Genomic DNA, 14,343 nt, shown 5'->3' on the forward strand with positions numbered 1-14,343 from the left:
TATCCAACAAAGACAAAGGGTGGAGATGATGGTTTGGAGTTGGTGCCAAAGGCGAAATGATAAACTTTGGAATAATATACAGACATCAGATACCTACGTAATCCATGAGGTGATGAACTTTTTCAAGATTGGAATCAAGCAAAGATGATGATGACCTTGGGTGCAGACAGCTAGCTTGTAAAACAACAGTAATGTTGAAAGGTGGCTTCCTCCTCCACTAGACTGTTTGAAATGCAATATAGAGTCCGGATAACTTTTGATTCATGTGATTCAAGCTAATAAGTTGAATGGAGTTGTTTATGAGCTTGAACCAAGATTAATTTGAGTTGAAAAAAATGTATATGTCATACTTGAGTTAAGGTAAATATTAATAAGGCGAGTCCTGCTAAATCAAGTTTGGTTTAACTCGACTAATTTTCAATCCAAACCGCAACAAAATTGTAATGTTAGGAATTAATTATAGGCATTCGTGTTTAAGAGTCCAAGAAGGAGAAGGATGGACTCTTTTGTTTGCTCTCAAAGTTCATGATTTCCTTAGGACTCATCAATGTTATATTTGAAGTTGATTGTAAAGGGTGTAGTGCACAAAATCAAGGGCTCAACTATGTATAAAACCCAACTAGGACACTTAATTTACCACTGCAAGAGTTTGTTAGCTTGATATTGGATTTGTTAAGAGATAAGTTAATGGTGTTGTCATGAATTAGGTAGGTGACATCATCTCCACCTAGTTTCTATACTAACTATCATGTAATTTCTTGTAATGAACAATTTGTTATGAATAAAATTATATAAATATATTTCAGCAAAAAAAAAGTATTAAAGTTATTACCCATATTGACACAAGTCTAAAATGGTATCAACATTTCATTACATTAAAATTAAAAAGAAAACCTATATCTAAAAACAAATCAATCGATTATATAGTCTAGTAAATCTATAATAATTAATAAGGAAATCATTGTAGTTAAAATGAATTTTATATATTATTGCTTTGAAAACATTTAAGAGAGGTATGGTGACCAATTTAAGGTAGGGGAAGTCTCTAGACTAAAAAAAACTTACAAGTGTACTTATATTTATCTCACTTTGAAGATTATATTGTTTGGACATATAACTTACAGATATAACATTATAACTTATTTCACTTGATCGATCCTTTAAAAATATAGGTTGCATATTAAAACATTAATTGACAATATACAATAATATTTGATTTGATCTTCAAATGATTTGTTTTAGAGCACAATTATTTACACGATAAATAATCGTGCTTGAATAAGACTATTGTGAGGAGTAGAGTTTTCCTTCAAAATATTTAATAGTTACATACCAATGCCTGAAATTAATACTAGTTGTTAAGCTAAAACAACCTTAGAACAAATTTCATATGCTAATAGTTATCCTTCAAGTGATAGATGAAATATAACAATGCATAGATTTCAAAATAAAAAAAATGATTATTAGTAACCGTGTGAATGAAGAACTAACATATGATGTAATTGTTTAAACATAAAAAGTTTGACTTTTTTCTCTCCTAATAAGTAGAAATTAATAAAATGTGTTTTTTTCTCTCCTAAGTCTTTTTTTTATACCAATGTTAGAATATCAAACCCTAACAACAAACTTAAAGAATCCAATCTTCTAAACTTTGCATGAGCTAGTTAGGTAGGCAATATTCTCTTTAGTCTTTGGTAGTAGAATAAATTTTTATTTATTAAAATAGGAGCATAGCATGAACATAAGATGAGAATCACATGAGATCCACTGACCAATGATCATACCCGTACCCATCGCTATATAAATTCTTCTATTCATCTTTTTGATTTCACCACTCTGGCCTTTGCCACTGCAACGGTAGACTTCAAACACAACAAACCCTCCCTCCAATTCCTCATGCGAATTTGAAATTGAACGTTAACGACATGACTTGTTCTTGCTTTTCGAATTCAAAATCGATAGACTCTTCTCACCACTCCCTTGACCACGTTCCCTTGTCACAACGCCTAAAATTGCTGCATCCTCCAATTCTCCAAAACGACACTCGCATACCGCTCACTCTCCAATTCGATGCTGTTGTGAAAAAGGAACACGAGGGTTGCGATTCTCAGGTTAATTATTCATGTTATGTGTTCCTTTTGCTCTTAGTATAATTTCACTTATGTGAACATGAACAATTAATTATCTGAGATCTCTATGAAAGACCTACTTTGGTCTAAAAATTAGATATGTGGTGGTGTTAGGTTTGCCGACCATGTTTTGAGTTGTTTTTGTTATTCCGTTGCAGAGATTTTGCATCGGCAATAGTGAGAAGCCTTTCTTTGTTTTCTATATTTTTTTCACCCGCAATATGCATGTGTAGTAGAATGATTCAGTGCGTTGGGTTCATTATGATTTGGAGCGATTTCTGTTGATCGTTTTTTGAGTCATGGAAACAAACAAGCGAAGATGCACAAATTTTGTGAAAATGCCCTCTTTATATACTTAAATGGTGTACTTAGTTGAAGAAAAACCTGTGTTTTAGAACCACTAGGGTCGGATTATGGTTGGGGGTTTGTGTTAGAGAGCTAAAAGCTATATACTGTAAATAAACTTTGCTACCGTTAGAGAGCTACGAAGAAGAATAAAATAAAATGATATTTTTTCATTGATGAAGATAGCCTATGAGGAGTATGATTTTATAACCTAATTGTTGCTAATGATGACCCTGCAAGTGTCATCATCCTAACATATGGAAATTAAAATAAAATAACATCAATAGATGGGTTTGATGGTATTTTTAGGCCTCCCTAGGCCCATCCTAACATTGCCGCCAAGTTCACATAGAACCTTGTCCTCAAGGTTCTGAGGCAAAACCAAACAGTGGAAGATGGATATGTGAGCATATGATTGATAAATAATTTGATGTTTGTTGGGGCTTCAGAAAAAGTGAGGGTGGCAGCTAGGAATTGAGACCCGGTCCTGCATCAGGTTCATCCAAATAGTGGGAGGTAACAAAGCTTGATTTGGTGACACGAGATAAATCATCCAAGGGTTGAAGCTGCAGGGGCACGTGGTAATTTGTGAGGGTAGCTGAAATGGGAGCTGAATTTATCACAAGTAAAAAAAGAGAAGGCACATGGATTGTGTTGCCTTTGAGCGGTAGGGATTGGAGTGTGTGGTTTTTGGGTAGGATCTGATGGTTGCGGGCCTTGGTGGAAAGGTGGACCTTTGGGAAGAGAAACAGTGCCAGCTGCAGGCAGGCAGGCATTGGGACACATGAGTGGTTGGATTATTGGCAAGAGGGAGCTGATGTGATGACAGCTGTGCGGTTGTCAATTTATCCAATGGTGGAGAAGGAGGTTTGAGATATTATTGCAGGGGTGTGTTACGTGTTCCTTGGAAAGGAAAAGTAGAAAGGAAATAATATTGTTTGAGGGGGTTTGGGATGTATAAAGAGAACGGAAAGGTGGGTAAGGAAAATGAAAAGCCGCAAGTCGTTCTGAGAGTCCAGCCATGGCAGAAACAAGAGTGTAAATGGGAGTCGATGGACTTGAGGAGGATGGCATGGTGGTAATTTACAAGGTGCTGCTGGTGGTCAAACTGTGGTTGGAGGGTTGTCAGCTTTTCAGTGACGGTATAGAGGAGGTCTTCCATGGGAGGTGGACTGAGCAGAATGAAAACACCGATTGTTAGAGAGTGAATTGCTATTTACTGTAAATAACCTGTATTACCATTAGAGTGTTAAGTAGAAGAACAAAATAAACATTCATATTTTTCATTGGCGAAGATAACCTACGAGGAATACAATTTTATAACCTAATCGCTACTGTCGATGACCCTACAAGTGTCATCATCCTAGCTTACCGAAATTAAAATAAAATAACATTAAAAGATAAACAAAATAGCACCTTGATATTCTAAACTGATCCAATATAGTCTTTTAGCCATTTAGGTTTCAGGGCATTTTTGGGGAGTTTGTGCTTTGTTTCGGACTTTTGGTTTTTGTCTTTGTACTTGTTTAAGGATAGATTTAAAGTTTCTTGTTTCTTGTACATATGTGTATCTGTGGCTCATAGTTTTTTCCAGCTACCATTGTCAGGTATTCTGAGAGATTAGCCTTATTGCATTGATGTAAGTTTGTTGTTTCTCTTGTGTGTCTCACTAGCCTGTTACGAAAAATATATGGAGGATGATTTTTTCTTCCTCTATGTTTCTGACAATTTTATCCTTTTATCCAACAAAAGGGAATCCTGTGGTGGGTTCTTTTTGTGTGCTTAGTTAATGTTTAATAACAGGGTTCTTCTTGATAATTGTTCTGAATTATTTTGAATAATTTTATAAATGAATTTCCTATATGCATTTTCTGAATACTTAATAGCAAATATAAGAGGGTACTGTCTTATTATACAATCACTGGTGTCAAGCACATGGATTGTTATATTAATTCATCATTTTGAAGTCAAATAAAGTGCCCTAAAAGTATAGTATAATTTAGTTTTCTAACAAAACTAAGACAAATCACTTGAGCATATACTTATTGTTTAATTTTTCTAAATTTGACTTGAAAGGTCTACATAATAATCATTGTAATTAATGGTTAATGATCGGTTCAATCAAAATAATTTTCTATAAAAGTTATGGAGTGGTGACCACTGTTTAGAAATTAGAAGTGCCAGTTTTGTGTCATTTGCATTGGTTGCAACTGGTGGGAAACTCAAGTGTGATTATGACCTGATTTGCAACAGTTAGTGTGTCCCACATTTGAAACTGATGCTTGTGGAGTAGAGAAAACCAGTGCTAATGTCATTTTAGCTCGATGTCCCACACTTTCTGCTTTTGATGGTCGTGCCACTATAAAGGTCGAAGATTATGAGATTCCTTCGAGTTCTGTTGACAAGGGTAAAGAAGCATCTATTCAATTAGATTTTCCTATCCCAAAGGTGAAAAAGGAGATTCCTGAAGGCATTGTTGATGATCTAGATCATATTGTATTGAAAGAACGGCTAAGGATGCTGCTAGCTAGGTACTTTATGTTAATTGTTAATGTTTTCTCTTTGGTTGGACTAATAAATATACTTTTTGTCTTTTTACCCTCTTTAACTTTGTTTTTCAAGTTGCTAAAATAACTCAGCAAATTGACCTTCTGATATCTGTTGGAATTTACATAGTATTATTAATCAGTAAACTAGTATGAAGGAGTATTGGAGTCTTACTATTCTGGGTAATCCTTTCTTCTATTTATTTATTCTTGCAAATAACACATTGTAATTAATTATTTGATGTATATAATCCTAACTATGCTTGTGTAGTTCACTCAATCAATTTTTTTATGAAATCTCTAAGTTCTTCAATCTCTTCAAGTTATCAGAGTGATTTTGCTTTTTCTGGGTCTCTAGGTTCAGCTCTTTAATCCAACAAAATCTTGGAAATCCTTTGTCAATAAGAATAATATTACTAGTTGTATCAACAAATGGTCTCACCAAACAACTCTATTGTGGAAGTACTACTTGTAATTCCATAGCTTGTCTCTCTCATTCCATGTTGATTGGATCTTGGATTCAGGTGCTTTCAATCACATTATTGGTAATTCTTCTCTTTTCATAAATTTGTCACCCACCAAATCTCCTCATTTTTTCACCCTTCCATCTTTAACAATTACGTCTGTTCTTTTATTCCTCAATTTCCTTTTAACTTGATGTTCATTAGTCAATTTATTTGTACTCTTTACCTGTCCCATTACCTTTTGAGTTTCTTCATATACAGGGCCAGAGTATGGGACAAACAGTTGGCATATTCTTTGAATCTCATGGACTCTAATATCTTCAATCTCCATAACATCCCATATTTGCTATTTTTGAGTTCCCTGATCATTTCTATTGTTGATTGTTTAGGCCATTCAAGTGTAAATAAATTTAAAAAGTGGTCCCCATTTCTACCTTATACAATCTTTTGAATGTCAGTTTTGTCATCTTGGCAAATGTGTGCAGGCGACTTTCCAAAGAAAGGACAATAGTTATTCAAAATCTCCCTTTGATATTTATTCATTTAGATGTTCTAGTTGTGTTAGATCTATTCAAGGTGACAAGTATCTTGTGACTTTCATTGATGATTTATGAAGATGCGGTTGGACATTTACATGGAAGATTTTTATTTACTGTTTGATATTTTACAAAAAAATTGTTTTGAAATTCATACTCAATTTAAGTGCATTATTTGTATTTTTTTCATGCACCAAGGGTATTTATTGACCAATAATTGGTCATTGGTGACAGATTCTTTCTGAGGTTTAAAGATTGTTGAAGTGGGCTTTGCCTGCCTATTCCATACATGGCTAGGACTTGAACTGGTTAGCATGCTTAAGGGACCTAATAAGTTATCAAATGTGGTAGACTTTTTTGGTACATTTGTATTTTGTGCAGTGACAATGCAAAATAGTATTGTTCTATCCCGTTCACTTCTTTCATCAAATGGTATGATTCATCAATCTAATTGTCCTCGTTCCCCACAACAAGGTATTGTAGAAGGAAAACATTGTGGCCTGCTTAATAGAATTTGATTCAAATAGATTCATAGTCCTAGTGGAGAGCATGAGGATAAAAACCATAAAAACTATCAAGCTTTTGCTACATCTTTTCATGATCATCATTGATCAATGTAAGCTTGAGCTCATCAATAATAGATTGTACGTTGTTTAGAAAGTTAGACATATCATGATCTATTATTTGGAGCATAGCCATTCTTTAAACAGATTCATGTAGCTGTTGTATATCATTGGCAATTTGGCATAGATATTCCAAACTTTCTTCTAAACGTCACAAGTCTTGTATGAATAAGGGGAGTTATAAGGTTGACTTGGTGGTTGAAGGGGGAAGGGGGAGAGGTCATGGGTTTGAATCCCTCCACTAACAAAATCTAACATGTTAACAACTAACATTTTCCGATAAAAAAAGGTGTTAATGGATTGACATAATAAGGAAAAGAGTTAATAATTTTCCCGTTTCCATTCTTCCCTTAGTGGTGGCAATATTCTTTACATTTATGCTTAGAGAGGTTTTGATTGAGAATCTGTCTCTCAATAGTGGTGTACCAGCCAAATAATTTTTGCCATTCAATTTTATAGTGGTGGTGGCAGCGATCTGGTGGGTCCTGGGTGACCCTGAAAAGGTGTAGGAGAAGGAAATAATTTCCTTAACTTTTGGAATCAGCCTTAAATCCAAACAGAAAGCACACAGATCTGAGAACCACACAACAACAGTAGGCCAGAAAAACAGAGCCAAACAGTAGCATCAGCTTAAAAGTGAATTAGGCTAGAAATACCCAAGAGCAAATTGAGCAAAACTGATCATACAGGGGAAGAAGAGGTTGAGGAGACTTTGGAAACCATGATAGTACCACTACCAGTGGCAAAGAGTGAGTTGACCCTGAAGGTGGCATGTGAATTAATGTGCCTGATAACAATAGAAGAAGATGCAACATGTGGCAGCAGCCTTCTAATCAGACCCAACAATCAAACTCACAGTCAAGGACTGTGCACAAGACAGATCAGCCTTAACAGTGGCTAAGCCAAATCTGAAAGGATATCAAACTTGTGCTGGACTGGATTAGAGCATCAGAGCTCTGATACCAACTAGAGATTGAAATTGATGAATACTAAATATTTTTTACTGACATGAGCATTGCTCTGTGATGCAAAACTTGTGTTTTATTCATAGGTGTATCTATACAAATAGAAACACTAATCTACAATAACTACTAATCTTTCATTCTATAAAAAGTCTCAACTGAGTGCTTTTGCAATATTTTGTTTGTAGTGGGTAACAAACCCAAAAAATTATCATGCACAACGGATGGAAGGGACTTGTAATAACTAATAAGCTTGTAACCACATGGCACTTGAAATCTCTTCAGAAAAAATAAATGAAAAAATGATTTTTTTTTAAATGAATTTATGCAAATTAGCTTTGCTCTTTTTACATGATATAGTTTTTTTTTTTTTGCTTAAAATCTGCAGATGCAATAATTTTGAATAGCAGTTTATGTTTGAAAAGTTTAAGAGCCTGACCCCTCTATCTCCATTCAGTTTTTTGCATTTTCATTTCAGTTCCTCTTAACAAATAAAATTTCCTGTTTGGTTCAAACATTTTATAACTAAACGACCAAGTTTATTAATGGAAATTTGGAATATAATATTTTTGCCATTGTGAAGAACCATATTGAAAACATTTTGTTTGAAGCTTCCAGGATAGAACTTCTTTAACATAGTTAAAATCATCTATTTGTTATTGCAGGAAGCTTCCAGGATTGTCAAATGCATCTTTAGAGGTAATTTAATATTATTTTTTCTATTAGTTGAATAATGTATTTATATTAAAGGTTGAAAGAGTTAGTCATGACTCACTTTTGGTTTTTTGTTAGCCTTTGTTTTCTATTAGTAGAATAATATATTTATTGAAAAAGAGTTAGCTTATAACTCATTTCTGGTGAGCATTAATTGTTGATAATTATAAACATTTTAGTGTATACGTCAACTGCTAAGATGCTGATAAGGATTGCAATGCCTCTTGACTTCCTGAAATGAAACTTTTCGATATTTCCTTTCCGTCCTTGATTTTTCATAATGCATATCTTTTCTCTCTTCTCTTTGGCTGCAAAGCCTGAATTCTTGGTATAAAAATTAATATTTTTCATATAGGATAAACTATCCACATTTACAATACTCGAGGAATGGTTTCTGATTAATGAGTAGTCACTTTTTTGCACAATTTATTACTCACTAACCAGCACCTCATTTCTTGTAATTTTTGCTTTAATTTTTTATGGGTCTGCCTTGATTCAATTGATTCTGTAGGAAAGATGAACCACTGCTCTGTGATACAGATGATTAGGGTGGATGTTAAAGGAATTCCGCATTTTTATTTTGTTGAAATTAGAGTTGGTTTGGGGAGTACCAGAAATAATCTGAGATCAAATTATTCAAATCAGAGTTTTGGGGGGCTATTAGTAGTAATGGTGACTTTTTTCTTAGGTTTGTATTAGTTTCAAACTAGTCTGTGATTTAGAAAAAACTCGAGATGTTAAATAAAATATCATGTCTTGTGTTCATAATCATATACTCATTTTCTTTTCTAATTTAAATTGACATGCCTGCACTTTTCTTTCCATGTTACCACCAGTAAGATGCTATTTAAATATTTTGTTAAAATACTCTTTAGAATAGTCTCTCTTTGATTTCTCAGAAGTGAGGTCAATCTATTTTATCATGCTTGGACCTCTTTATTAAAATTGCAAATTATTTCTGTTACAGGGTGGTAATGCAGGCTTGTTGGAAACCATCACGGAGCAAACTGTTAAAAAAGTAAATGAAGAGATTAATTTTGCTGATGGGAAAGCAGCAGAGGCCAGAGACCAGGTTTATGACAACCCAGAAGGAAGTAATATTTCACTATCACTCGGGGCTACATGTGGATCATCTTTATTAACTGATTATGCCACATCTAAATCAACAGGATCAGTAATTTCATCTGGCCTTCTAGAAGACGACCATTTATTAAAATCCAGAGGAATAGTCGAGCAATTTGATTCACATGAAGAACATAATGTTATAAATAATGATGGCCCAATTAGTTCAACTTCTCCAACCTTTATCAAAGTCAAGGATGAACCTTGGGATATTGGTGAAAACTACAATGTTACCAAGGATGCTATGGGTAGCATTTCTTTCAAACTCTCAAATGTAAAAAGTGAAAGGGAAGTCCATAATGAATATCATGATGACCAAGCAGAACATATGAACTTAATTGATCGACTAAATTTTCTCATGGCTGGAGCGGATTCTAGTTTAAATATTTCTACAAGTTACTCTTTGAAGACTCAGCCTTCTTCCTCTATGTCAAGCCCTATTTTTTCAAAATCTGCTGAACCTTCAAGCATCAAATCTAGGCGCAAAAGAAAAAAAACAGCCACGTACTATCTAATTCTGTTGTGTTAAATTATCCTTTATAATAATTATGCCAACTTTATTTCGATAAATCCCACTATAAATTATAACAATGATCCCAAATGTTAAATTATTTTGTAGTGATTCAGTTCAAGAAGCACTTGAGGAGGATGCTCCTGGGCTCCTGCAGGTACTGTATTTTAATTTGTGTACTGTCATTGTGAAATTGGAATTTATATCAAGCTTCTTGGAAATGCCATTTGGCAGGTATTGCTAGACAAAGGTGTATTAGTTGATGAAATTAAACTTTATGGAGAGAAAGAAGATGATGAAGCTCTGGATGAATCATTTTGTGAAGATAGCTTTTCGAAGCTTGAGGCTTTGATAACCAAGGTGAAGAACATGCTCTAATTATGTTGTCTTCCTTTAATGGTTTGTCCTTTCATTTTATTTCAGGAACAAACTAACTCACAATATTAGTTATTTATAATATCTTAACTGTTTTCCTTCTCATCTCTTTTCTTAATTACTGACAAATAGATTGTTTTGTCATACATGGACATGGATGACAAGACTATAATACAACTTATTAAATTAGTATAAAACTAATTGTTACATTACGTGTATGTTGCATTTATTATTAGATAGAAACTTATGATTCTAATTTCCTAGTAATCAGTAATTGATTGATCTGTAATCAATACAGATTCCGATTTCTCTATTATAAATAAGATGTGGTCTACTTAGACACACAATACAGTAAATAACTTGTATACTAATGAAAGACAGAAATCTTAAATCTAAAGAGAGAATCAAGGTTTTAAAAACGAGCAAGAGTTCTTGTAATTTATAACTATAATAAAATGTTAAAATTTATCTAATTATTGTGATATTCCCTTCTGTAATGTTATAAACGTTGAAGAAATAGATGAAAAATTGTAAAATGCTGTTAGGAGTATTTGAAAGTGTTCTGTATGGATACATGCCAGACATGGCTATTATTTTGAACTCTTTGTTCCTTTGTTTTGTCAATGCGAAGTATGATTAAGATGTCATAAGTAGACAATAATTGACAATTATGCTCTTGTAAAAAAAGACTATAAGAGAGGTTATAAAAAAGGATCTCGAAATTAATGGTTTGGATAGAAGTATGGTACTTGATAGAACATTATGGCGGAAGTTGATCCATGTAGCCGACCCCACCTAGTGGGATAAGGCGTTGTTGTTGTTGTTGTTGTTGTATGCTCTTGTAAAAAAACTGACATGATTGTGGAAGATATTTTCAGTTAAATCATTCTCTTGTAAAAAATGGAACATTTTATATTAATTTTTTTGGTGTATTAAATGTATTTCCTTTTCAAGAAAAGGGAGTCATTGTCCTTCTCATTAATTTTTCCCCCACACTAATTGCTGTATCAAACAACAGATAATACAGAAATTATTGCCCAACTAATCAGGTATTATGATGGAATCTTTTTAAGGGTTAAATCTACTGCAAAAGCTAATTTTATAAGAGAAATGTTATTGAATATTGATTTTTTAGTTATCTATGAATGATTCAGTGCATGTTTGGATTAAAGTTTGCAAAAGTATTGTAAGTCTTGATTCTGCAAAACTGAGTTTTCACTTTTTAGACAATTTTTTTTTTCACAAACATACTTTTGGGAGGTAACCAAACATGACCCCAAATTGATTTTAGTCTCAAACATACTTTTGGAACATCCCACCGGAAATTCAAACATACCCTGAATGGTCAAGAATCACTCTTCTCATTTTTCACATGCTTCCCCTGGTTGAACCTATCAGCTTAAGCTTTTACAATATGTTTGCAAGTTAGATGTGAAAAAAATAGGTTTGTTTGGAAGAACAGGAATTAAATGAAAAGATGACCATTACTTCCTGCTGATTTGTTTATTGGGGAAAATGGGGAAAACTGGCTTATTTTGGTTTTCTTTTGCTATTAGAAAGAAAAGGAATGAAACTAAATCGGTATTTTAGATAATCCAAAGTCAATCACTTCAAAAGAAACAAGTACACTTGCACCCTGGTGTTTTCTTTTCCAATTGCCTGGATTTTATGATGATATATGATCAGGTTTCAGGTCTTCTGTTTGACAGGATATAAGGATAAAATGAGATCATATTTGCTAATACTAGTTCCAAAAACTATTTGTTGATAAAAATTGGCTAAAGCTGAAGCCTCAGTATTTATATTATTACTTTCGAATTATTGAAGTATTTTTCTGATAAGTCATTTGATGGTTTTAATCAATTGCTTTAGATTTATTTATTTTTCCCCTTTATTTGGAGACAGATTTTCCCTCAACGGTACTCTTTTTTAAAATTACCTAATACTCGTGCCTCAAAGGCTTCAAGAGCGAGTTATTGGTTAGCTTGTCTAATCTCACTTGTTGAGCAGGTAATTGGTTTCTTACAAACTTACAGTGTATATATTGTTGCTTTTATACTGCAGTGAATTCTTATTTTATGTGTGTACTTTTTCTGCTACAGACACGATATTTAAAATTTCGAAAGTGGCCTGTTGAGTGGGGTTGGTGCCGAGACCTTCAATCATTTATTTTTGTTTTTGAGAGACATAACAGGTGCTTGATTTGCCTTAAATTTCATCTTTTTGGTCCCTTCTTTTCTTCTCATTATATTACATGATGTTTGCTTTGAGCTGAGCTTCAATGCAGGATAGTGCTGGAGCGCCCTGAATATGGTTATGCAACCTACTTCTTTGAACTGGTAGAATCCTTACCTGTTGAATGGCAGCTCAAGCGGTTGGTGATTGCTATGAAACTGACTACCTGTAGCAGGATTTCCATTATTGAGAATAAAGAATTGGTGGTAATGGTTTTACTAATTTGTTTGGTGTTTATGGTTTTACTACTCATGAGACACTTGTTTGAACTTCCATTATCTTCTCTCTTTTTATGTATTGGCTTAGTTTTGTAGTTTTTTCATATTCACGAAGTGATTAGAATAAAATATAGTATGTTGAATATTCATTCTTGTTTTCTTGGTTTTATTATTGACCACTGATATGCTGCGGCGGAAGTGCAAAAGTGGTTTATGCAGATTTGTTTAAATTAGCATTTTCAGTCATGAGTTTAAAATTAATATCCAAATATCCACTCAAAAGAAAATGGTATGTGTTATGAAATTTCCAAAGTCGGTTCAGTTACTTCTTTGCAGTCTTTCCTTTTACTTATTTGTTATTTTTAATTCACCTGTATTTCTTTGCTACTAATTTTTTCTGTCAATTTTTCACACTTTTTCCCTCTATGTGAATTCTTAGAATCAAGGCAATAAGTTGCTTTTATTACTGCTTTCTCCCACACCTCAAACAGAAATTCGCTGTGGTCAATTCTTTTTGTCTCTGGCATAGGTTGGAGAAGATTTGAGTGAAGGTGAAGCCAAGGTGCTAATGGAATATGGTTGGACACCTAATACTGGCCTGGGAACTATGCTTAACTACTGTGGCAGAGTTGTGCATGACAGGAAAAGTGAGGACAATTCTTCAGAATGGCGATCTAAAATAGGGAAATTGCTGATGGATGGTTATAATGGTGGAACCATAGTGATGCCTACTGTCCCAAAAAAAGTTGCAGAATACATGTGTTCTCAAAGCCCTGACAGTGACATAAGCTGTAGTAGTCCCATGTCTGATTAGAGGTTAGCTTGTGCAGAAAGTGTTTCCATATGTATACCTTGTATATTTATTGGTAACTGTCTTTTAGACCATGACCTAGCAATTATAGAGTAGTTCAACATGAAAACTTTCAACATTTGTTCCGAGCTACAATACATCCTTTACAGGAATGTATGGTGGAGCATCAAATAGTTACTTCAAACCGTGCTTTAGCTTTACCACTGTAAAGAAGTTCGGATTTTAATATTCAGGCAAACGACAAATTCTGCCTTCAAAGTAGATACATAACCATGTTATAGCATTAGCGAAGTGATTAACTTGTGTTTTCATTTCTCTATGTTAATCTCTTTTTTCTCAGAAGTCAAGTATGGTTTAATATTTTCTCTAGATTCGATTTTCATTATCTGAATACCAAAGTTGCATTTGGGATTATTGTGTTTGATTTTACTTTGTTAGGGTCCCTTTTAACTGTCAATTTGAGATACTAAGTTAAACTGACACTGATTGGTTCTAGATTTAATCGGTTTAGTTGGCCTATTACATTTTCTTAATTTTAACTAGAATTGATGGATGTAGTGATTTATGAAAACTGAGACATCAATTTTATTCCATTTGATAAATGATGTATTCAAGGCAGGATGCTGGACTTTGTTTGAAATTTGGATTGAATTTATGAAGTGTACTTCAAGTAACTAGAGGTGTCTTGATGGTGGTTGTGCTCTTTGACATGTAGCGATTTAGTAACTTTACTTTGAACCGATGCAGAATTC

The 14,343-nt window shown here is 33.7% G+C and overlaps 1 protein-coding gene across 1 annotated transcript; it reads left to right on the top strand.

The window, feature by feature from the left end:
- Window positions 1-1,728: 1,728 nt before the first annotated feature.
- On the top strand, window positions 1,729-13,930 carry LOC114384901. Its single transcript, XM_028344730.1, has 10 exons — window positions 1,729-2,111; window positions 4,728-5,005; window positions 8,271-8,304; window positions 9,287-9,945; window positions 10,061-10,109; window positions 10,187-10,312; window positions 12,233-12,337; window positions 12,430-12,521; window positions 12,615-12,768; window positions 13,310-13,930. Exons 1-10 carry the CDS (start codon window positions 1,926-1,928, stop codon window positions 13,592-13,594), a joined length of 1,968 nt encoding a protein of 655 aa, XP_028200531.1. The 5' UTR covers window positions 1,729-1,925; the 3' UTR covers window positions 13,595-13,930.
- The last annotated feature ends 413 nt before the right edge of the window (window positions 13,931-14,343 follow it).

The sequence above is a fragment of the Glycine soja genome, chromosome 14, assembly GCF_004193775.1.
Source record: "Glycine soja cultivar W05 chromosome 14, ASM419377v2, whole genome shotgun sequence".
In the NCBI taxonomy this organism is placed as follows: Eukaryota; Viridiplantae; Streptophyta; class Magnoliopsida; order Fabales; family Fabaceae; genus Glycine; species Glycine soja.